Source organism: Bos indicus, chromosome 20, assembly GCF_029378745.1.
Source record: "Bos indicus isolate NIAB-ARS_2022 breed Sahiwal x Tharparkar chromosome 20, NIAB-ARS_B.indTharparkar_mat_pri_1.0, whole genome shotgun sequence".
Taxonomy (NCBI): domain Eukaryota; kingdom Metazoa; phylum Chordata; class Mammalia; order Artiodactyla; family Bovidae; genus Bos; species Bos indicus.
In genome coordinates, this window is record NC_091779.1 from 48769791 (window position 1) to 48792842 (window position 23052).

The following is a 23052-nucleotide window of genomic DNA, read 5'->3' on the forward strand; positions in this document are numbered from 1 at the left end:
ACAGAATAGTATAGGACTAAAGAATGAAAGAGCCTGGTGTGTATCCTGCAATTCTAATATAAATGTACAAACATGAAAGAACAATACCATGCATTTTCAGAAATCTGGACAGACAAAAGATTCTACAAGCCCCCAGAGAAACACAGAATCATGGGTCTTATACAAAGATCAGGCATCAGAAATACTGCAGATTTCTTAACAGCGATACTAGTATGAAGATGATAGAGTGTTGTATTCTATATTGTCAAGAAAAAAAAGAACTCAGCCTTGATCTCCTTGTCCAACAAGAAAGTGCATGTGTATTCAGTATTGGATTTCACATCAAAATCAGAGTGAAAAACAATGAAAAATAGAAAAGATTAAAGATTAAATTAAAGATAATACTAAAGATTGTGATGAGAAAAAAAATCAGAGGCTAACAGCTATTTAATATAAGTAAACTTTGAATCTCAAATAGTCCCTTTCAAAACATGTAAGAAGGGTCTGGGAAATTGTCTTCAGGAAGATGAAACCTATTTAGCCTTTGCAGCTTGAGAGGAAATTAAGGCAGTGGTGGAAGATTTTATGGTTGAATATAAGGGGAAAAAAAGTACAGAAAGTAAAGAATTTAGACAATTTATATTTGTGAAGGAGAAATTAGAATGGTGTCAAAGACATTATGTTGGAAAGGAAAATTAACCATTGTGGGACTGGAGGATTAGAACCAAAATCAACTCTGTGTTTTTAAGAATCTAATGGCAATCCACTCCAGGACTATTGCCTGGAAAATCCCATGGACAGAGGAACCTGGTAGGCTACAGCCCATGGGGTAGCAAAGAGTCGGACACGACTGAGCAACTTCACTTTCGCTTTAATCATATTTACAAAGAAAGGTTGAAAATAAGATTCAAGGTAAGAAAATATTTTTCTCCTAGGTTATTTGGCCTAATTACTAAGTTGATATTTAACAGGTTAACAAGAGAAAAACAATTTAATATTGGATGTACTGGGGAATCCTAAAGATACGAGGTTCAAAGAAGTGACTGAAGCAAGCTGCTTTTATACCTCTTAGACAAACAAACAATACTTTTTCAAGAACTGGCAAAAACAAAGGGGCCTGGGCTCTGGGTAACACATTAATGAAGAAGTAGCAAGATTTGTGTATAAAGACTTCTTAGTCCTGAATATATAAGGCTGAGCTGATGACTGTGGAAAACAAAATTGTTTTAGTAGCTGAGTGGTAAGAGATCAGCAAAGGGAGAAAAGAACTTAGATTAGAATGAGAATGAAAAAAACAAAAAGGATCAAATTGAAGCATATTTCCCCACACCCCATTAACCCAGCCTCCCAATCCTAGGAATAGATCAGTCCAATAAAATTGGCTCTGCTTCATTTATCTGATGGGAAGTGTTAATCTTCTCTTTGAATAGATAGAAGTTAGACAGTATTTGTTTCATTTGCTTTAATAGAAGCAGCATTTTCTCCAATGATTGTATACTCTCCTCCTTGCTGGGAAGTCAGTGTATCTATTAAGTAAGTGCTCAGTTGCTCAGTCGTGTCTGACTCTTTGTGACCCCATGGATGGTAGCCTGCCAGGCTCCTCTGTCCATGGGATTTCCCAGGCAAGAATACTGGAGCAGGTTGCCATTTCCTACTTCAGAGGATCCTCCCGGCTCGGGTCCAATCTGCGTCTCCTGAGTTTCCTGTATGAGCAGACAGATTCTTCACCACTGTGCTGCCTGCAAAGCCTATATCTATTAAGGGCATACCATAATATTTGGAGTTCAACAGAGGCTAACCTGTTTGTTACTCACTGCACTAGTGCTTAGGTACACATAGTGAGCACTGGTTCTGTTACCATAGAAAGGTTTAAGATTGCCTTTTTGAATTCATGAGTTCCAAAGTTTGGGACTCAAGTCCTCAACACTGAAAACAACTTGGGGTGTTGATAAAGAAGATGATTTTTTTTAAATAATTTCTTATCCAATTCTACCACTTTTGTGATAGACCTTTATGGACAAAGGAGCTCAAGTTTGTAATTTGGTTAGTATTTAAGGTAGAGTTTTCTGGTGGCAGAAGCAGCTAAGTATCTGAATTCAGAACATCCTGATCACTTAGGTGGGAAAGTTTTATATATCTTGTCACTGCATAATAAAGACATTGTGTGTGTGCGTTCAGTCACTCAGTCGTGTCCAGTCTGTGACGCAATGGACTGTAACCTGTCAGTCTTCTCTGTCCATGGGAATTCCCAGGCAAGAATAGTGGAGCGGGTTGGCATTTCCTCCCACAGGGGATTTTCCCAACCCAGAGATCCAACCTGTGTTTCTTGTGTCTTCTGCATTGGCAGACAGATTGAAAGACAGTGTGATTCAAAAGCAAGGTCGGAAAAGAAACTATAATTTCGTAGACCTGAGAATTCAATGTTACTAGTAATGTTTGTATCCAACTAATTGTCTCTACTTTTCATGTACTCCTTTCACTTAATAAAAGCAGAACAGATTGTGGAATATCTGATACAGGTCTGAAGTCTGGCTTTGGCAACAATAAAGCTTAGTTTTATCATCTGGCCAAGTTTGTGCATATGTTGAGGTCATCTGTGTAGAGTTTGGGGTATTGGACAGTCTAATCAAGGGAGCAGCTGAGAAACCCCAAGTTGTACAAGGGTGACTTGGCATTTGATGATTTGGCAAACATCTGTGCCATACAAGGTGGTACTGGAGTCACTTTTTATCTCCTTGAGAGGCTGGAAGATGCCATCTGTATAACTAAGCCGCAGAGTTTGGCTGTTGTGCTGCCCTGATATGTCACCCAGGAAAGGTCCAGTGGCAGGTCTGTTTTCAACACCAAGGAAAAAGTTTTCACCTATTGTCTTTATCAGGGCAAGGAACACCCTTGAGTATCTGTAGAGGTTTTTCTGAGTCCAGATAACTCACTAGAAAGAGGCAGACTGCTGTTCTTCTAGCCATGGAGAGCACACCCTGTTTTTCCCCATCTTCCATACTTCGTCCACTATGTATTCACATTGGCAGGAATTAAAACTAGTTCAGGTTCTTTTGTACTACAGATGTTGATATCAGATTTATTATTTAACATGACCAGGAGTCAGTAAACTGACATAAAGGGGCATTTGGTTTGCCCCTGACCTGTTGGAAAAGAATTAATAAGAGCAAGATACAGGTTGAAAGAGAGCCCATAATAGAAGTGTAGAGGGGGAATAGATGTAAACAAGCAACCTCTGGCCAGCCTTCTAATAAATGATTCATTAATGTGGGTGGGTGGGGGGGAAGTGTTCATTAATAAGAAAAGGTACTTTTGCTTTGTTATGTTGTATTTATTTTTTGATTTGTGTATGGGGAGACTTTAAAGGCAGGGAATAGCTGAAAGTGAAGTTTCTTTATCCCTGGATCTAGGGGAAAGTTGTCTGCTTCACAACACCATCTGCTTCTGGAGACTGGGAACTGGATCTGGAAAAACTAACTTTATGGTCACTTGTAGAGATTTTCTCCATGCTGTCCTGGTGATGATGACCTGGCTGTATTTTGGTGTGGCTTGTATGAATCCAGGGGGATTTTTCTTGTTTTAATGGCAGAGTAGGTGATTAGCAGTGCCCCATAAGATCCTTCCCTGCTGGCTGACAGTGTGTGCTTTCCTCTAAAGACCTTGATGTATACCTGGTCTAGCTGAAAGGGATGGCAAAGCTTGTCTATAGGTGGAAATCATGCCCCTATCACCTGTTGGCAACATGCTCCAAGTTACTAGTTAGTTCTTGTATTGAGCTAGTCCTAGTATCAGAATGTTCATGTAAATTCCCACAGTGTTCCCTTAACCTAATAATAGAAGGTTTAGTGATGCCAGTAGGCATAAAAAGGACTTTAGGAAAAATCTGTTAAGAAACTGGACAAAAGACCAGAAGCATTACCCCTGACCCTTATAAAGTTCCAAAATGTTCCAAATAGGTGACATGGATTAACCCCTTTGGAAATAATGTTTGGACACCAGATGCCACAGGGTCTAATTGGCATGAGAAATATGTTATAGTGTGTATCTGAGAGGCAGAAGGTTGTCCGAAAACACCCGCCGCAATTCCATTATTTTCATGGCAGTAAAGATGAAAAGGTTTGTCAAAATTAGGTAAGCCGAGAGTGAGGGGTATGGATAATTTTAATTTTAAGGCTTCAAAGGGGTTTAATACCTCTGATACTCAGGAAATTGGCTCCATGTGGGATGAGGGTATTGGAGGTTTAGCAAGGGTTTAGCAATGAAGAATCCATTGGCTGTGGGGAACTCTGCTCAATATTATGTGGCAGCTTGGATAGGAGGGGAGTTTGGGGGAGAATGGATACACATATATGTATGACTGAGTCCCTTTGCTGTCCACCAGAAACTCACAGCACTGTTAATTGGCTATAGTTCAATATAAAATAAAAACTTTAAAAAAATTTGCTGCAGTAACCAATTACTCCTAAAAATTTATGTAACTTATTTCATTCGGGGTAGAGGGACAGACAAAATTGATCAAGGAGTCTTGGGGTGAGCCTCTAAATGCTCCATATCTCAATCTCATGTCTGTCCTTCATGGATAACAGTATTACACCCATCGAAGTTTAGTTCAGAAGGCTTTATGAATTAGTTCAACTAGTGCCCTTAGATCACTAGAGATCAAACAGAGTTCTACAAATTCAGATGGAAAAAGTGAGCTAGATATCACAACAAAATATAAAATTATGCTGAACAGCAGCTATATGTCCTTAATAAATGCGGATATATATCTGTATATATATATATTTTTTTCTTTAAGGGAGTAATGAAATTGTGTGTTAGTTTTTGTTATTTTGATGGAACAGAAGGGAAGCAAGAATGTAATTTTGGATCTGTTAAATGTGAAATGTCAATGAGACATCCTATTGAAGACAGATGCATATTTAGAGCTGAAGTTGAGAGGACAGGATTGAGTTAAATATATACATTTGAAGGTTAGTGTCACATACATTTCTTTTAAAGGAAATGAAAGTTGAGTTTTAGAAGGGAACTGAATAGGAACAAAATACACCACCCCAAAATATGCCTCCTTGGCATATTATTTTAAGCTGATTGTTTTTAATAAACAGCAGACGTAAGTGAAGCTCCAAAAGCTGAGTACAGTTCACCTCCACTCAGCATATTTAAGAAGCTGGGAAAATTCTGAGGGGCTGCATGTGTGCATGCTCAGTCATTCAGTCATGTCCGACTCTTTGCGACCCCATGGACTGTAGCTCACCAGGTTCCTCTGTCCATGGAATTTTCCAGGCAAGAATACTGGGATGGGTTGCCATTTCCTATTCCAGGGGATTTTCCCCATCCAGGGATCGAACCCATATCCTTTGCATCTCCTTCACTGTCAGGTAGATTCTTTACCACTGAGGCTAACGTGGGTCCATTTTTCCTGGTTTGTTATGGTGGGGGCAAGGAGTTCTCTTATATACCAGCTGAAGAATGATTTATTCACATATTTGATAGAATTTATGCTTCAGAGTTTCTGCATAGAATATGTCATTATAAAATACCTAAATCTTTCCAAAGTATGCAATATGTCAACAGGAAACATGAAACCACTGTGGATATGCACTTATAGTTTCCATAAGGTCTTAAAACACTTAAAACATAAGCAATCAGAAATTAGGGTGCTAATTATAGGCCCCCAAGTATCTAAAGAAGTTGAAGTATGCTATATTAACTTCAGGACCCATAGGAAGGTCCCAGAAAATTTTATTTAATTGACTTAGGTTATGGTATAGGCATTTGGGCTTTTTAAAATCTCATCAGGTATTTCTAAGATTAAGCTAAGGCTTTGGAGATGCATACAATTTTTGAGACTAGGAAGAGTTTATGTTTAAAGTGATACTTTCTTCAATTTAATCTGTAAATTCACTGGAATACCAATAAATTTTTTAGCAAGATTTTGGTTCTGTATTATTTGTTCTGCTTTTTAATAGAAAGTAACCTGCTGATGTAAAACTACATATGGTTAAGGACCAAGAACCCCCAAGACAATTTTTTAAAAGACAGATAAGGAAGGGTACTTATTTAAACTGATATTAGCAGTCATTTGCAAAGCTTCAGAAATTGAGTGAATATTCAATTAATAGTAATAATATTATATTGGTGCCAGATGGAACAAAATAGAGGGATCAAAAACATACCCCTGGTTATATAGAAAATTTTGTTTCTTGTCCTCCTGGAAATGTCCTGAGGTGCAGACCAGCTGTGACCTCTGGAGACCCATCCTTGGGCCAGCAGCATGTCTATGGGTGGCTACAACACTTCCTGGGGGCTCTCCAGTCCTGCCTCTGAGCCTCACTGCCTCACAGTCTAGGAGGAACAGCCAAGGTGCAGAGCGGGCCTGTGCTGCCCAACGTGGGTGGCCATGTGTGGCTCATCCTGGGAGGTAGTCCAGTAGGGATCTGCCTGGTTCTGGCAGTTTGAAGAGTCAGAGGAGGTGGGCCTCAGGGGCAAGGCAGCTCCTCAGGCTGGATGTCTGTGGTTCAGAATGATTCAGGGGCACCATCACTGGCTTCTGGATGCCAAAGGCCATGAAGGAAAGTTGACTAGGATAATGCTGAAGATCAGACTGGTGGCCAGGTTGCTGAGAAAGTCCAGCTTGGCATGCTTGGTGGGGTTGTTGACGTTTACTTGAGGAGGAAGATGAGCACCTAGCCCATGCAAGTCTGTAGCATCAGGTAACTGGAGGAGGTGAGCTGGGACCCTGCTCTATGATGGTCTTCAGCTGGGAGGTAGTCACCAGCAGCAGCCTGATGCAGCATGAGTGTGGCCTTGGCTGTTTACATAATGGTTAAAATTTAAAAAAAAATGATAAAGCATATCTGTGCTTATACAGAAGGGCTTCCCTGGTGGCTAAGATGGTAAAGAATATACCTGCAATGCAGGAGACCCAGGTTCAATCCCTGGGTTGGGAAGATCTTCTGGAGAAGGGAATGGCAACCCACTCCAGTATTCTTGCCTGGAGAATCCCATGAACAGAGGACCCTGGAGGGCTACAGTCCATGGGGTCACAAAGTGTCAGACACAAGTAAGTAACTAAGCACACAAAAAAATTTTTGATGAGTTGGAATTAAAATCTGTGGTTTAATAAATGTGTATTTTAAATCCTTAGGAAAAAAAATTAGATCTATTCCTAACACCACACAAACACACACACAACATAATATCCAGATGGTAAAAGTGAGCTACATGTCAAAGAAAAAGCTTTAAAAATATTAAAAGCAAAGAGATTATATGAAAACATAAGTATGAGTTTTGGTTAGGAAATATTTCTTGAATAAGATACAAAAAGGAATAACTATAAAATAAATTATTGATGAATTTAAGTATGTTGAAATTAAGTACTCTCTAAGACAAAAGGAACTACTGCCAGTGTTAAAAGAAACTTCCCAGACTAAAAGAAGAAACTTGCAATTATATAACCAAGAAGCTATTAATATTCAAGTATATAAAGAATTTGTTACAAATTGAGAAGAAAATGACAGAGCAAGAGGAACAAAAGGATAAAAAAGGTATCAAAGCACAAAAGAGATACATAAAATCACCTATGAAAATTAAGTGAGAAAGTGTGTCTCATTCAAAGGAATAGCAAGTGTTAAAACAGGAGATGGAATAAACTCAGCATGTTCAAGAAACAGGAAGGTCAATGTGATTTCAAGTAGTTAAAGGGAAAAATGGAAAGAGTTGAGGCCAGCATGACAGGCCAGGACTACGTCACGATGAATGTTGTGAATGATGGTGAGGCATTTAGACTTTGTTCTAAGTGTGATGAGAAACCATGGGTGGATTTTGAGCAGTTATGGCATGTACTGACTTGTATTTTTAAATGATGCCTCTCGTTAGTGGTTAGTGGGTGGAGAGTAACCATAGAAAGATGGAGCTAGAGCTGTGGAGGCTAGGTGCACAATTTAGTGACAGGTTATAGTGACTTGTATTGGAATGGCAGTGTGGGGGCTGTGAGAAGCAGTTGGAGATATATTTGCAGTCCAAAAAGATTTGCTTATGGAATACATGGGTAGAATTGGGGGAAATAAATCAATGGCCTCTAGGATTTTAGTTTGAAAACCTGGCTAGATAATCATGCCGTTTACTAAAATGAGAAGAGTTGATTTGTGGGAAAGATGAAGATTAAACATTCAGTTTGGGACAAGTACTATTACTCACTTTGCAAAAATATAATATATGGAAGGAAAAGATGCACATAAATTCAAGATGATTATATGTATGAAGGTGTGAGGAAAGGAATGAAAGAACAGAGAAGGCTTCAACTGATGAATTACAGTTTATTTTAATTTTATTTTCCTTCTTAAAGCAAAAAGAATCCAACATAAATTTGCAAAATATTGACATTTATGGAACCCTGGTGCTCACTTTTTGCTTTATTATTCTCTATTTTTCTTTATATTCCATTATATTGGCATCCATTTCCTTTGGGAGTTATAGCCAGACTTAAAAGCCAAGTGTTTTTGGTGGGTGAAGCTGGTGGGGTCAGAGGGAAGGTAGGAAGATATCAAGATAAATTATGCTAACTTTGAACTGAGGAATAATAATCATAGGAAAATATGTATATCAATACTGCACATTTCAATGTATTTTCACAAACCAGTTTAAACTTAGAATTCTTTGAATTTTTATTCCCTCTTCATTTCTATTACGTTACCATTATATACTTTATTCCAGTATCCAAAGATAGTATGATTGTTTTGTATATTCATTAGTTATTTATATTTACCACATAATTGCAGTTCTGATGTTGTCATTCCCTTCACAAGTTTTATTTGATGTTGTTTTCTTCTGTAGAAACTTCAGTTTAACATTCCTTTAACTGAATGCCTATTGGGGTAAATACCCTTAGTTTTTGTCCAAAAACACATTTATTTCACCTTTCTTTAAGAAGCCTATTTCTGCACAGTGTAGAATTTCAGGTAGCTCATTATTTTCGGTAAGATGTTGTTCCATCATGTTTTGACTTCCATCATATCTTTTCGGAAACAGGCAATTAGACTAATACTTGCTGCTTTGAAGTTAATGTATTTTTCTTGCTCCTGAAAACTTTTAGTTTTCTTTATGTTATCAAATTTCAAAAATGTGACTATAATGGGATTATTTGTTGTTTTACTTTTATTTGAGCTTCCCTGGTGGCTCAGTCAGTAAAGAATCTGCCTGCAATGCAGGAGACCTGGGTTCAGTCCCTGGGTTGGAAAGATCCCCTGGAGAAGGGAATGGCAACCCACTCCAGTATTCTTGCCTGGAGAATTCTACAGAAGAGGAGTCTGGCAGCTACAGTCCATGGGATCACAAAGATTCAAACATGACTTAGCGACTGACACTTTACTTTTATTTACTCTTTCAGAGTTTCTCAGATCTTACTGAATCTGCTTCTTGGTATCTCTCACCAGTTTTTAGAAATTCTTACCCAGTTTTTTCCTTCAAATATAATTTCATTTCATTCTCCTTTCTTTTTTCCTAGATATCCAATTTCATGTGTGTTGTACATTTTGAGTTTATCTCACAAGCATCAAATGATCCTAATTTTTTCTCATGATTTTTTCTTTCTTCATTTCAGGTTTGCATTATTTATATACCTAACTCTAAGCTGACAATCTCTTTTTACCTTCCAAAACATTAATCTTATGTTTTACTAACCCAATCTGCTATAAAAACTCTATAGATTTATGAATGTCAGATATTGTATTTTTGGTTTAGAAAGCTCTTTTTTTGATTCTTTTCTCAATTTCCATTTTTCATCTGTTCTTTTCCTTACATTTCAATACCTAGAATTTAAGGTTTTAATTTAGTGGTCTAGGGCCATATTCATAACTCCTGATTCTGCACATCACATCGCTTTTGTATTTTATGTACACATACACACACAGACGTGAACAAACGGATTTGTGAGGGAGGGGGGTTACGATAGCATTCATAGCCCTTTTTCGGATTTCTATTTTAGTCATTTCAGTCAGTACTTTTAAAAATGCAACGACTGTAAAGATCCAAACCCCTTTTCATTTTCCCCTCCTTGCCCATAGCCCGTAGAGACAGCAGGTAGTTGCCTGGTCCTTCTCCTTTGGGCATCCAATTATGTACTTATCACTCTATAATTTTCAAGATAAAAGCAGCTTTACAAGCCTTACAAATCCAACAGCTTCAAATACTGCCTCTGTTGCAAAGTCTCCAAAACTTGTAAGTCATAAAATGGCACACAGAGAATTCTCATTAGTCTCTTTAATTTAGTTTAGTTCAATCCACTTCAAGAAATAATTATTTAAATAAACTCCTTCTGTGAATACATATCTCTAGCCCTCTCCTTCCCTTCATATCATTGTATCTTTCTTGATTAAGAGGAGGAAGGAAAGATGATCAGCTGCCTGTGTCACTCATTAAGAAGAGATGATCACTCTTCATTATTTCTTCTCTGATTTCTGTAGACCTTATTAATCAAAAATGGATCTCTTGGTTTTAAGTATTTTGCACATACGACAGAGGATGAGATGGCTGGGTGGCATCACTGACTCGATGGACATGAGTCTGGGTGAACTCCGGGAGTTGGTGATGGACAGGGAGGCCTGGCGTGCTGTGATTCATGGGATCACAAAGAGTCGGACACGACTGAGCGACTGAACTGAACTGAATCTTTTTAGACATGTATTTGTGCTCACTGTGTGTGCTCAGTCGCTCAGTTGTGTCTGACTCTTTGTGGCTCCATGGACTGTAACCCTCCAGGCTCCTGTGCGCATGAAATTTTCAAGTTAAGAATTCTGGAGTGAGTTGCCATTTCCTACTGCAGTGGGTCTTCTTGACCCAGGGATCCAACCCGCATCTCTTGTGTCTCCTGCACTGGTAGGCAGATTCTTTACCACTTGCGCCACCTGGTTAGACATTATTTACATATATTCCCTTATTACAAGTCTAAGATGCTTAAGAAGACTTCAAGTTGTGGAGAAAAATATGGTGTGAAATGTTCAATGTCATTTTCACACCACAAGGGAATACTTTGCATAATTTAGTGATTTTCAAAACAGTAAGACAGACGATGCCAGGCTTCTGAAAGAATATAAACTTTCTCTGAAATATTTCCCCAATAACTCTCTTTGGAGAGGAAAACTAATACATAATTAGGAAAGAACATGTCTACTGTGGGTTATGCATACCATTTAAGATTGTGAAGCAGATAATGCCCTAGAAAACTATGTTTACAGAAAACTTAAATAAATGCCTTCAATGAAAGCTTGGTATCTTCACAGTACTGGGAAAGAAATGTATAAGTTGAGACACTGTGTGACCATGAATTGGCAGCATTCCTTGCAGGAGATGTCTTCTAGAATTTATGCTAAGAAGTCCGACCTGCTGCAGGGTCTTGAGTAATTCCCAACAACTTCTAAGAAAGACCTCCAAAATGTAAGATAATCCTAAACTGAATTTACCAGTTAAGGTGGCGCAAAAGCACAAAGCCAATTTTCAGTAGGCTGAACTCTCAAAAGACCAAATGGGAAGAGGAATCTCTGGTTTTTGAATGTGGGCAACCCCTGGAGTTTGTACATTTGAAGGAGCTCTCTAGAGACTCTGTCAAATTCGGATGACAACCACTTAAGTTTTTTTCGGATCCTAAATTATTTAGACAACATTGTCTATCAATCACTTAATCCTCTGTACTTGCTTCTGGTCCCAGAGAGAAATTGTTCAGATAAGTGTTTATTAATCTGAGTCATCTGTGTGGGCTATTTTTAAACTATCGTTTTTAGTTTTGCAATCCATTCCATTGATAAGCTTTACTTCTCATCCCCATTTCTATTTTTTGGAGGAAAAATTGTTTCATTGGGATTCATAAAAAAATTATGTATATTTTTCTGTATCATTAATAGGAAAATAATGTTCAATTTTACTCTGTAAACTTTGCACACTCAAGATTTGCAACCTCTCTCACCCTTTTTCCCCCTACTTTCAACAAAATGAGTAACTACCTATTTATTTCTGGCCAGATTCCATTTGCTGTAGTATGCTTTCAGCTGCATTCTGGTATGAGACCATCTTCATTATCTTTTTTAATTGGATGCAAATTTAAAGTTACTTGATTCAGTGCCTTAACTTCCATTGATATTATAATATCAAATGTTTTATTATGTTAGTCACTAGAGCAATTAGAGCAAAATGCTAATGATGATGGTACCAGAATAGCATAGCATATTTGCCACATGCTGAATTTTTAAAAAAACAAATATAGAATATATTGGCTGTTTGAAAGAACAGCAGGCATAAAATTATCACTGTATATTAGAAAATCTATTCAACAGTTTCTGATATTTTGAAGTTAATGAATACACACAAATGAGAAATTGTTAACTTCAGATAGTGCTTCTTATAATCCTTTTGATTCATTTATCAAAATGTGTCCTTCAATAACTAGTCCATCTGTGTATGCTCAGTCATGTCCAACTCTTTGCAATCCCATGATTGTAGCCTTCTAGGTTCCTCTGTCCATGGGATTTCCCATGCAAGAGTACTGGAGTGGGCTGCCATTTCCTTCCCCAGGGACCCAACCCAGGTATCTAACCTTCATCTCTTGCATCTCCTGGCAGGCAGATTCTTTACCACTGTGCCACCTGAGAAGCCACTTCAATAACTATTAATAGTCTAACCACTATAAATACAATCATAATATAATTCTTCAAGTATAATTCTAATTTTCTCAAACCAAATACCAACGATAACCAATATCCAAAAATGTATCAATATTCTGAATGAGGAAGAATCCCACCTAACAATATAAATTCCTCAGACTTTTACTGGCAGATTGATAGATACAATTTTTTACATTTTAAAACTTGGTCATTTTTCTTCTAGCCAAGGAGAAAAATACAAGAGAAAAATTTTTTATTAGTTATCCTTTTGGTGACAAATTAAATTCCCTGTACTTAATAGACCAATACTTTGACTGCTTTTATATTTCCAAATTTATGTGAAAAACTGAAAAATAAAAATGACTGATATTAAGAAGTAAAATTTCCACCAACAAAGTACTCATCCTGAAGTGTAATCTTAAATTAACTATGTGATTAACTTGTGACAAAAATTGATTGGATCTCAGTTTCTTCCTCTTAATGGTAAAGGTGGTCTTAATCTATATAAGCCACAAGACCCCTTTTAGCATACAAACTTTGTTTTAGACAAGTATCTTAAAATGAACATGAAGCTTTACATGAAATGTTTTAAAATTATCAGAAATCTGCCACATTTAAAATTACTAGCCTTTAATTAAATAATTTGTTGCTAAAATATTTATTCAAATTCAATGGATTATTTAGTTTTAATTATTAAACTAATCAATATAAGCAAATGAGTTATAATAACCACATCCAAATTTAGAAAGTTAAATAATAGGAAAATGACTTATAAATGTGCAGCACACTATCAGTTGTTCTATTTTCATTAATTGTCATGTATCTTGCCATGTCCTTTATCTACTTGTGAATTTACAAGTAACACAGCAGGTTGTGAATTTTTAATAGGCTTTCCTCAAGGAAAGAAAAGGTCAGTATTAACATAAAATTCTTCTTAAAGATTTGTGGCACAAATGTTTCACACTGGAGAACAGGTGTTACCGAGGAACTAAAGCTTCAATAATCTGACATTTTTTTTTTATATTTAAAGAAACTTTAATATCTCACAGAATAAAATAGCACAAGGTCAAATCAATATAAAATTTATTTCCGGGTAGATGCTATAAGTTCTTTGGCACTTTTTCCATAATCTTTCTTCTCAATAACACAAACAACTGATTTTGTTCAATTAAATGTTTAATAAATCCAAGTACTGATAACTAATATCTAAACCAAAAAATGTAAGAGTAATGAGAAAACTACAATTATAAAAGATTAAATCTTTCCTGATCTTTGCTTATTATAATAAGTGAATTGGAATGTAAAATAAAATTTCTATCACAAACACAAGAAATGAGGGAGACAAACAATAGCAGGGTAAGAAGAGAAGAGAAGGGAATGCAAAAAAGAAATAATTACGGTAATAAATAGAAGCTTAAAAAATAGAAGCCTAAAAAATAGTTTAGGGAGAGGACTATAATTAAAGAACTTTGTCCGTTGGTCCTTTTCTATAACTTTTAGAAAATCAGCATCATCGTCATACCCTTTACTAGTTAACTCTCATCTCCCGTTAGGTTTATCTAGAGTAAAAAGCAACTTGCCAAGTCTCAGGACATGTAGAAATGCATCTTTCTGCCTTATATCATGTATCTGTTTTATCTCTTTACTTGTCCAATTCTCACATATGTCTATTTAAATAATATTTCAATAAACATAGACTAACGCAAAGCCCCCAAATATGGTCATTTTGTCCCTTTAGTCTAGTGTTAGTGTTCCATTGTTTCCTTCTGTGAGAAAAGAACGTTTTTTTCTTTACTTTTATGCAAGTTCTTAGAGTTCAAGAGAAATATATTATGTCTAGTTTCTTAAAACCAACACATAAATCCACAGATCTAATTTGTTTCTCTTACATTTGAGAGTGAAGAAGTCTTTTCATTTCTGAATTATGAAACCAGCAGTCCAGCTTCCAACTGACATCTCTTTGATTCCCAGCTATCATGTTCAATTTTCTAATCCAACGGAAACTCCCCCAGTATGTGGTCCAATTACAAGATTTAATTTTCACTCTCTGTAGTATAAGTGAAGGTAAGAATCCTGCTGTGATTCATATTCCAAAACTGAGCTTTCTAAAAATTAAAATCTCACCATACCAGCAACTTCTTTTTTGTATGTCTAACTGATTAGAAGAGCAGAACTGGTCTTAATGATTCCCATCTTGCCTTATTTCCATCTCCACTCTGAATCTGTGTTCTATATTCATCCAATGTTCTTTATGAGATATAAAATTTGTAAAGTGCAGGAAAAAAAAATCCCCAGGTTTAAACCTCTACTCCTTCTTTACCATGAGACTTGTGTGATATATATTTAAGGAACTCCACTCTTTTCCATAAGCTAGTTTAGGGATTCTCTGTGAATTTCTATTACTGTGTTTGAATCCCCCATAGTACTAGGATGAAACTGTTGATTTCCTTTTAGAAAGACTTGATTCTTATGAGAGTAGCTAAATATTTCTCAATTAAAATTGTTGAATGAATAGACAGTAAACACTGTAAATGTCTAAAAGACATCATAAAGTTATCTGATGAAATGATTGATAATATCAATAATCTCGTCTTGAACTATTTGTTTCCCAGAGAGAACAAGAAATATGCAATTCTTATATCTGTCATTTGGAAAACTGAAGCTGTATTGCACATTCATATGATTGGAAAGTTTCCCAGCAACTATGTGCATTTTCAATTACTAAAATGTTTCAATCTCATGACTTTTTTTCCCTGGACAACACAGTTATATGTTACTTCTGAGAGATGTTTTGTTAAACACAGATATTTCTTATTTCTCAAGCTTACTTTGTTGTTTATGAATAGATAAAAATGCAGTAAAAAAGTATTTGTTACCTGACTTCTAGAACTTCTTCTCCAAAGTACCTATCCATTTGAAATTTTCTTTTTTTATGTTATATCTGTAATAATGAGGTTTTTACCCAGAAATCAGGAAAATTAAGTTTGATCCAAATTTAACGGCTAAGTGATGATTACTACAAATAATTGAAAAATAAACTGCTTTTATAAACGAAAGAGTAACCAGTAATGCAATATAGTGGGGGGGAGGAATTAAATATTTGTTTAATTTAAACAATTTTGATGTCCACTTCAAAATACTTTCACAGGCAAGTTCTTTGACATAAGCGCCTATAAAGCAAATGAACTTTCAAATAAGGGAAAATATTCTACTTTAGAGAGAATATAATCTGTATAATATTTCTACAGGTAATTAGATAAAAATTTTTGCTGGTTTAAGTAAAGAGGAAAAAAAATCAAACCTATTTAGGTAAATATCTAATTCTATAATATTTTGCATAATTGAAGGATATTGTCTCTAATTTTTATTTCTCTAAGCTACAGGTAAGTATGCCTATTCTTTTTAATGACTACATTTTATATAAGTATTAAAAAAAAAAAACGTGTAACCAATAAACTTATTTACAAAGCAGAAACAGACTCACAGACATAGGAAAAAAAAAACTTATTGTAACCAAAGAGGAAGGAGGGAGAGGAATAAATTACATATATGGGGTTAATAGATACATACTACTATATATAAAATAAACAAAAATGACTTACTGTCTAATACAGGAAACTATATTCAATATCGTAATAACCTGTAGTAGAAAACAATAAAAAATAATGTATAACCAAATTAATTTGCTGTATATCTGAAACTAACCATATTGTAAATCAACTATGAAAGTGAAAACTATATTGTAAATCAACTATGAAAGTGAAGGGGAAAGTCACTCAGTGTGTCTGACTCTTTGCCACCCCTTGGACTATACAGTCCATGGAATTCTCCAGGCCAGAATACTGGAGTGGGTAGCCTGTCTCTTCTCAAGGCGATTTTTTCAACTCAGGGATCGAACCTGCGTCTCCCACATTGCAGACGGATTCTTTACCAGCTGGGCCACAAGGGAAGCCCAGGAATACTGGAGTGGGTAGCCTATCCCTCCTTCAACAGATCTTCCCAAGCCAGGAATTGAACTGGGGTTTCCTGCATTGCAGGCAGATTCTTTACCAACTAGGCTATCAGGGAAGTCCAAAACTACACTTCAATTTTAAAAAAGACAACATGGACATGATGATGTCTAAGTAATACTACATGCTTCACCAAAACTTTAAAAATCTGCACATTTTTTTCTATTTCTTACCAGACAAAAAGCAAAATAAAAAATTTAAATGATAATCTCTTACTGTAAATAATCAAACCATGATCATAGCATTAAAAACATGTTTATTGGTTGGGTGATACAGTTAGACAAAAACTTATAATCCTTGTGTTTTACAGAGCCATGCTCTATTTATCTTATGGCTAAGTCTCTACCTTCAGGGGAAGAATTCTGTGACAAGAAAGGGAGTTTTCGTATCTGAAACTGGCACATCCATTTCCAGACCATGCTCAAAGTACTTGGGACTCATTATTCCCTCCCCAGACATCCTTAAATTGCTTCTAGATCCTGAAGAGTCCCTTCTCCAGGTCAGGCTACCAAAGGCCAGATTTACCCATTATTATATGAAGCTTTAATCCTGAGGCCGGTCTAGTGTGAATTTGTTAAAAACTATACAGTCACCCCTCCACAACTGTGAGCTCAGTGTCTGTGAAAAGTGAAAGTGTCAATCGTTTCTGACTTTTTATGACCTCATGGACTGTATCCTACCAGATTTCTCTGTCCACAGAATTCTCCAGGCAAGACTGCTGGAGTGGGTAGCCATTCCCTTCTCCCGGGGACCTTCCCAATCCAGGGGTGAAACCCAGGTCTCTTGCATTCCAGGCAGATTATTTACCATCTGAACCACCAGGGAGATTCAACCAATCGCAGGTGGTAAAAATGGTGCACAATCCGTGGGTGGTAGAATCCACAGATGCTCAACCTATAGATACTGATGGCTGAGGGCTTCCCTGGTGGCTCAGTTGGTAAAGAATCTGCCTTCAGTGAATGTGACCCAGGTTTAATCCCTGGGTCAGGAAGATCCCCTGGAGGAGGGCATGGCAACCCACTGCAGTATTCTTGCCTGGAGAACTCCATGGACAGGGAAGCGTGATGGGCTACAGTCCATGGGGTCGCAAAGAAATGGACATGACTGAGTGACTAATAAACACAGGACTTCACTGTGCCATTTTATGTCAGGATTCAAGAATCTTCAGAGTTTGGCATCCACTGGGATCCTGGAATCAATACTCCATGGATACTGCAGGGCAATTGCTGCTGCTGCTGCTGTCACTTCAGTTGTGTCAGACTCTGTGTGACCCCATAGATGGCAGCCCACCAGGCTCCACAGTCTCTGGGGTTCTCCAGGCAAAAACACTGGAGTGGGTTGCCATTTCCTTCTCCAATGCATGAAAGTGAAAAGTGAAAGTGAAGTCGCTCAGTCGTGTCCGACTCTTTGCGACCCCATGGACTGCAGCCTATCAGGCTCCTCCGCCATGGGATTTTCCAGGCAAGAGTACTGGAGTGGGGTGCCATTGCCTTCTCCAGGGCGAATTCCAAATGATACATGGGTTCCTGGACAATATTAGGACTGGAATGGGATGTGCACCTGGCTGAATCCATATGAATGCATGTAAAGCTATTTGATGTGATGACTAGATTCTGGAAGATCAGTGTTGTTGCTCTGTATTGCGTTGTTTCTGCATAAAACTTGTTTACATTTGTTAAGAAGATAGATTTGACAGGGTAGGAAGCTAGATAGAGCATATATTATTTAATTGTTTATTAGCTTGATTTATATCTTTTAAATTTATAGACTGGTGTTATATAGACATCTATTCATACTCTTGCTCTGAACTCTACAAATATTTCTTGGGGCAGCTGCTGTTTTTTGTATGAATCAAAGAATGACGGGTAAGTTTCCTAATGTAGGAGCTGTGTCATGCAACTTTGCCTGTCCTACAGTCCTTAAGATATTGTGAATTCCCCAACAGAAATACAGTAATTAATAATAAGTTTACAGGAGATAAATGCTGTGTGTAATATGAGAGTAAAAGGATTTTCCATTCACAGCAAGAGATGAGAGCAGCAGTGTTTACATCAGCATATCAAGACTGATGACTTATGTCTTTGTCAGGAGTTATTTGCTTACAGAAATGGTTATATACCAAGCTAAGCAAAGAAAGGAGCTGTGTTTGGTTTATTTTATTACTTTCTTCCATTTGGAATAAAAATCACACTGATATGGAAATGGCTAGTCCTATTGTTTAAAGTATATAGATGAGTGTGATCATACTTATTCAGCTCTCATTTCAAAAACTAAGATAACTGACCCCATTATTCAAAGATGGGGCTTGAGAGACCTTCTTTGAATTCTTTCTGCATTATGTACCTTTAGACATTATCATGGACATGCTCATTTTTATTTCCCCTAGCTTCATTCAGACCAAGATAAAGGAGATGGATCCCTCAAATATATTTTATCTGGAGATGGAGCTGGTACTCTTTTTATTATTGATGAAAAAACAGGTGACATTCATGCCACAAGAAGAATTGATAGGGAAGAAAAGGCCTTTTATACTCTACGTGCACAAGCTATTAACAGAAGAACTTTGAGGCCGGTAGAACCAGAGTCTGAGTTTGTGATCAAAATCCATGATATCAATGACAATGAGCCAACGTTCCCAGAGGAAATTTATACAGCGAGTGTTCCTGAAATGTCGGTTGTAGGTGAGTTCATTTACAATGTTTATGGCGGTATTCAAAATATATGAAAAATATTTATCAAGAAATTCTTAGACTATTGTGGTCAATTAACTGAAGTCATGTTTGATTTCCTAAGAGTACATACTTAATTTTATGAATAAAAAATGAGTCAGAAAAAAGATTAATGCATTTTTCACCTCCTATGGGTTTGTAAATTTCTACAATATAATAAATAGACACTTCCCTCAAAAATCCAAGAAAATGCCATTGAACTTCAGTAGAAAACTATGAAGACACAAATGTTTGTCACATGTATTTGGAGAATAATTGTGTAAAATTCTGACTCCAAATATGTTATAAGTACACTTAGAACACCATAAATGTAATCTGGAGTCTTTATAGGTGTACTCTCATTGTAATTTGTCTAAAGAGTTTGTATTACCTAAATGACATGAACAATGAAATTAATTAGATTTTCTACTATACTTCATATTAAATTTTTAAAAATATTTCACTATAGCCATTATATATAAAACTTTCTTGATATAAATATCTTATTCAAATAAACCAGTTAAAAATTAACAGCTAATGACAAATGGATACAGAATTACAAAATTCAGTTGCAAAAGCTGTGAAACAGAATGTGTGAAAAAACTGGAAGTATAACATTCAAGAAAATAGAATTTGCTTTTCAATAAATAAATAGAAGTTGTTGGTAGGCAAAGAAAATTAAGACTGATTTCATGTTTTTGTTAAATAAAGAACCACAGAAAAGTAAATATCAGGAAACAATGATAACATTTATAGAGATATGTATTCAGATTTAGTAAAATATATTCATTTCTCAAATGTAAGAGAAGTTAACTGATGAAGTAATTCTGATATATTTTCCTTGTAACAAGTATAATAGAAAATGTCATACTGCTTTTCTCAAAAGCATTGTTCAGGGATTATTATTCAATATTTACTTCACTAAATCCCAAGGACTTTTGGCAATCACCTTAATATAAAGCCCTTTTATATATTTTGAACTTTATTAAATAGCTTTTAATAGTTCATGGGACTTGGGATCATCTTGGACTGTTTCTAAATTTAGAATTTAATCTATTCATAAAACTGTATTCTGGAGCAGATGTTAATTATTTTTATAGTTAATTAGTGGAGAGAGGGAAAGAAAAGCATACTTATTCCTTTGTGATTAGATATGCCCTTTACACGAAACAAATCTATTATGTGAAAGTGAATTTAAATATCAAACCGGAGCATTTCTAAAGTGTCTGCCTTTACTATAATCTGATACACTGTCAGCATTATCTATTACATGAATGAAATGCACCTGTTGGCTAAATAAAATACCTTGTTGAATTCAAAGTTTACCTCTAATAACTCTCTCCATATTTTTTCATCTAAATTATATACAAATGTTTCTTTAAGAGGTCATTATTAAAGCCAAAAATCATTCAAGTCGTCCATGAAAACCAGTGCTTTTGCTCCTCCTTCTGGTACTGTGCAGAACTAAGCTGAATTTGGATACTTCAGGTACTTCTGTGGTGCAAGTCACAGCTACAGATGCCGATGACCCTTCCTATGGAAACAGCGCCAGAGTCATTTACAGCATACTTCAAGGGCAGCCATATTTCTCTGTGGAGCCTGAAACAGGTCAGGAATCATGAATCAGTGTTTATTTATTTAATAATCTCTATGATCGTTATAAGTTAAAAAAAAAAGGAACAACACCTGAACATTATACTCACAGAAGAGTGATGATGCCACAATTAAAGGTATAAGAACTCGAAGTTGAATGATTGCACAAACTAATGGGAATATACCTGCTTTTATATTTTTCCATCTGGGTTTAGGGCACTAGGTAGCATATATGAGATTCTTTAGAAAATAAAAGAATGTCACAAATTGGAAAATTTTTACTAAGAATCATTTTTATAATCTGTAGACAATAAAAAGCAATGGAGAAAACATTTTTGTCTTTCAAAAATCACTACTTTGGATTTGCAATTTGTGAGCTTAATCAAATAACAATTGAGATTTTAATGACCGTAATAGAAGTTTTCTTTTTTTTTTTTTGTTTCAAGGTATCATAAGGACTGCTTTACCAAACATGAACAGAGAAAATAGGGAGCAGTATCAGGTGGTAATCCAGGCCAAAGACATGGGCGGCCAGATGGGAGGCTTATCAGGGACCACCACGGTCAACATCACGCTGACAGACGTCAATGACAATCCCCCGCGCTTCCCCCAGAGTAAGCTTTCTTTAACGGCCTTTCTGCAGGGCAAAAGCTTTAGAGTGAAAAAAGAAAAAAAAAAAAAAAAAAAGCAACTGTCATTCATTTCCTTTAAAACAGATTGAAATGTGCTACAAGGATGAAGAAAAAAGATGTATATTCTGATGAATTCATTGTTTTTAAACGATAAAAATTAAACATTTCAAACATAGTTCTTTCAGACACAGAGGGCTCTATGATCACAAACTCTCTCCATATATATTTATATGTACCTATATGTTCTATGTCCATGGTTATCATCTAAGAACTATTTCTATCAGTTAGCAAAGGAAATGTTTTATTAAAAAAAAAAAAAACTAAGTTATACTTTTACAGTGAATGTGTTTATTTCTACTTAGAAATTAATAAGGAGGATTCTAATTTGAGGGTAAAAATTTTCAGTAAAATATCTAATTTTTCATATTATAAAGACTTAGCCAAAAAAAAAAAAAAAAAAGACCTAGCCAAAAAGAACTACATAGGTAGAAACTTACAAACTAATCAGACTTCCATTTACTATCACTATGCTAGGCTTGCAGGTGTTTAGAATAGCAATCTTACTAAAACAGTTTGTATTTCTGATCTATTTATAGATTTATTTTGTGGTTTAAAATGAATCCTTCAAATTCTCGAATCAGGTCAGGAATAGGTTAAGAACCATTAGCATCTGACCATATAATTACATTTGTTTATTCTCTTTTATACAAATTTTTTAGAAAACATGCAACTAGAGCAGATGATATTGGGTCTTAGAGGACTTTGCCAAGACTTGGTCAATTTCCTGTTAATCTAAAAGACCCTTTGTTTCAAGGTGGATTCTCACATTGTTAGGAAATGTGGTATAAAACAGAGGCTTTGGGATGATTTGTGTTTTTAATTTTTAACATTTGCTGCATATAAACTTCTAAATTGATCTCCCAATTTTAGCTTTTTTTTTGCCTTATGTAACTTTGTGTTTAGATATTAAAACGTAAAAAGCAATAGCTTTACGTGATATTTATATGTTTATACTAAAGACCATTACACAGAAAGAATTATAGGCTAAGAATTACTGTGTTGTTTTGACTCTTTAGAAGCATTTTACCTTTCTTCTTGTACCAGTTTTATCTAACTTTGATTATTAATAGTGCATGATTTTAATCAAATTGTTTAAAATCGTGTGTGTTGAAAGATTATAAAATTCATATAGAATAATCTAGAGTGGACTAATCATATACTCATGTATTTTTGATGATATTTTGTTAGATATTTAATATACATGTCCTTCAGCCATTGCTATTGTGGTATTTGACCCAAAACACAGAGAGAAGAGGGTCTGCTTATCCTGTTCTCCAATTATCAGGCCTCAACTTCAGGGTAATTTTAGTATTGGCAGGGAAACGAAAATCAAGAATAAATCTTTATAGTTCTTTCAAAACAGCTGTAAAGACATGCCTGTACACTAAAACTTGACTTTCACTTTTTACATTTC

General features: G+C 35.8%; 1 protein-coding gene across 1 annotated transcript in view; it reads left to right on the forward strand.

The window, feature by feature from the left end:
- The window catches only part of CDH10 (cadherin 10), a 189226-nt gene that overhangs the window by 116734 nt on the left and 49440 nt on the right, over positions 1-23052 (forward strand). Inside the window, exons 3-5 of the mRNA XM_070774810.1 lie at positions 19032-19326; positions 20842-20961; positions 21393-21560. Of these exons, the coding sequence (XP_070630911.1) occupies positions 19032-19326; positions 20842-20961; positions 21393-21560 (583 nt within the window). The remainder of the gene's footprint in view (positions 1-19031; positions 19327-20841; positions 20962-21392; positions 21561-23052) is intronic.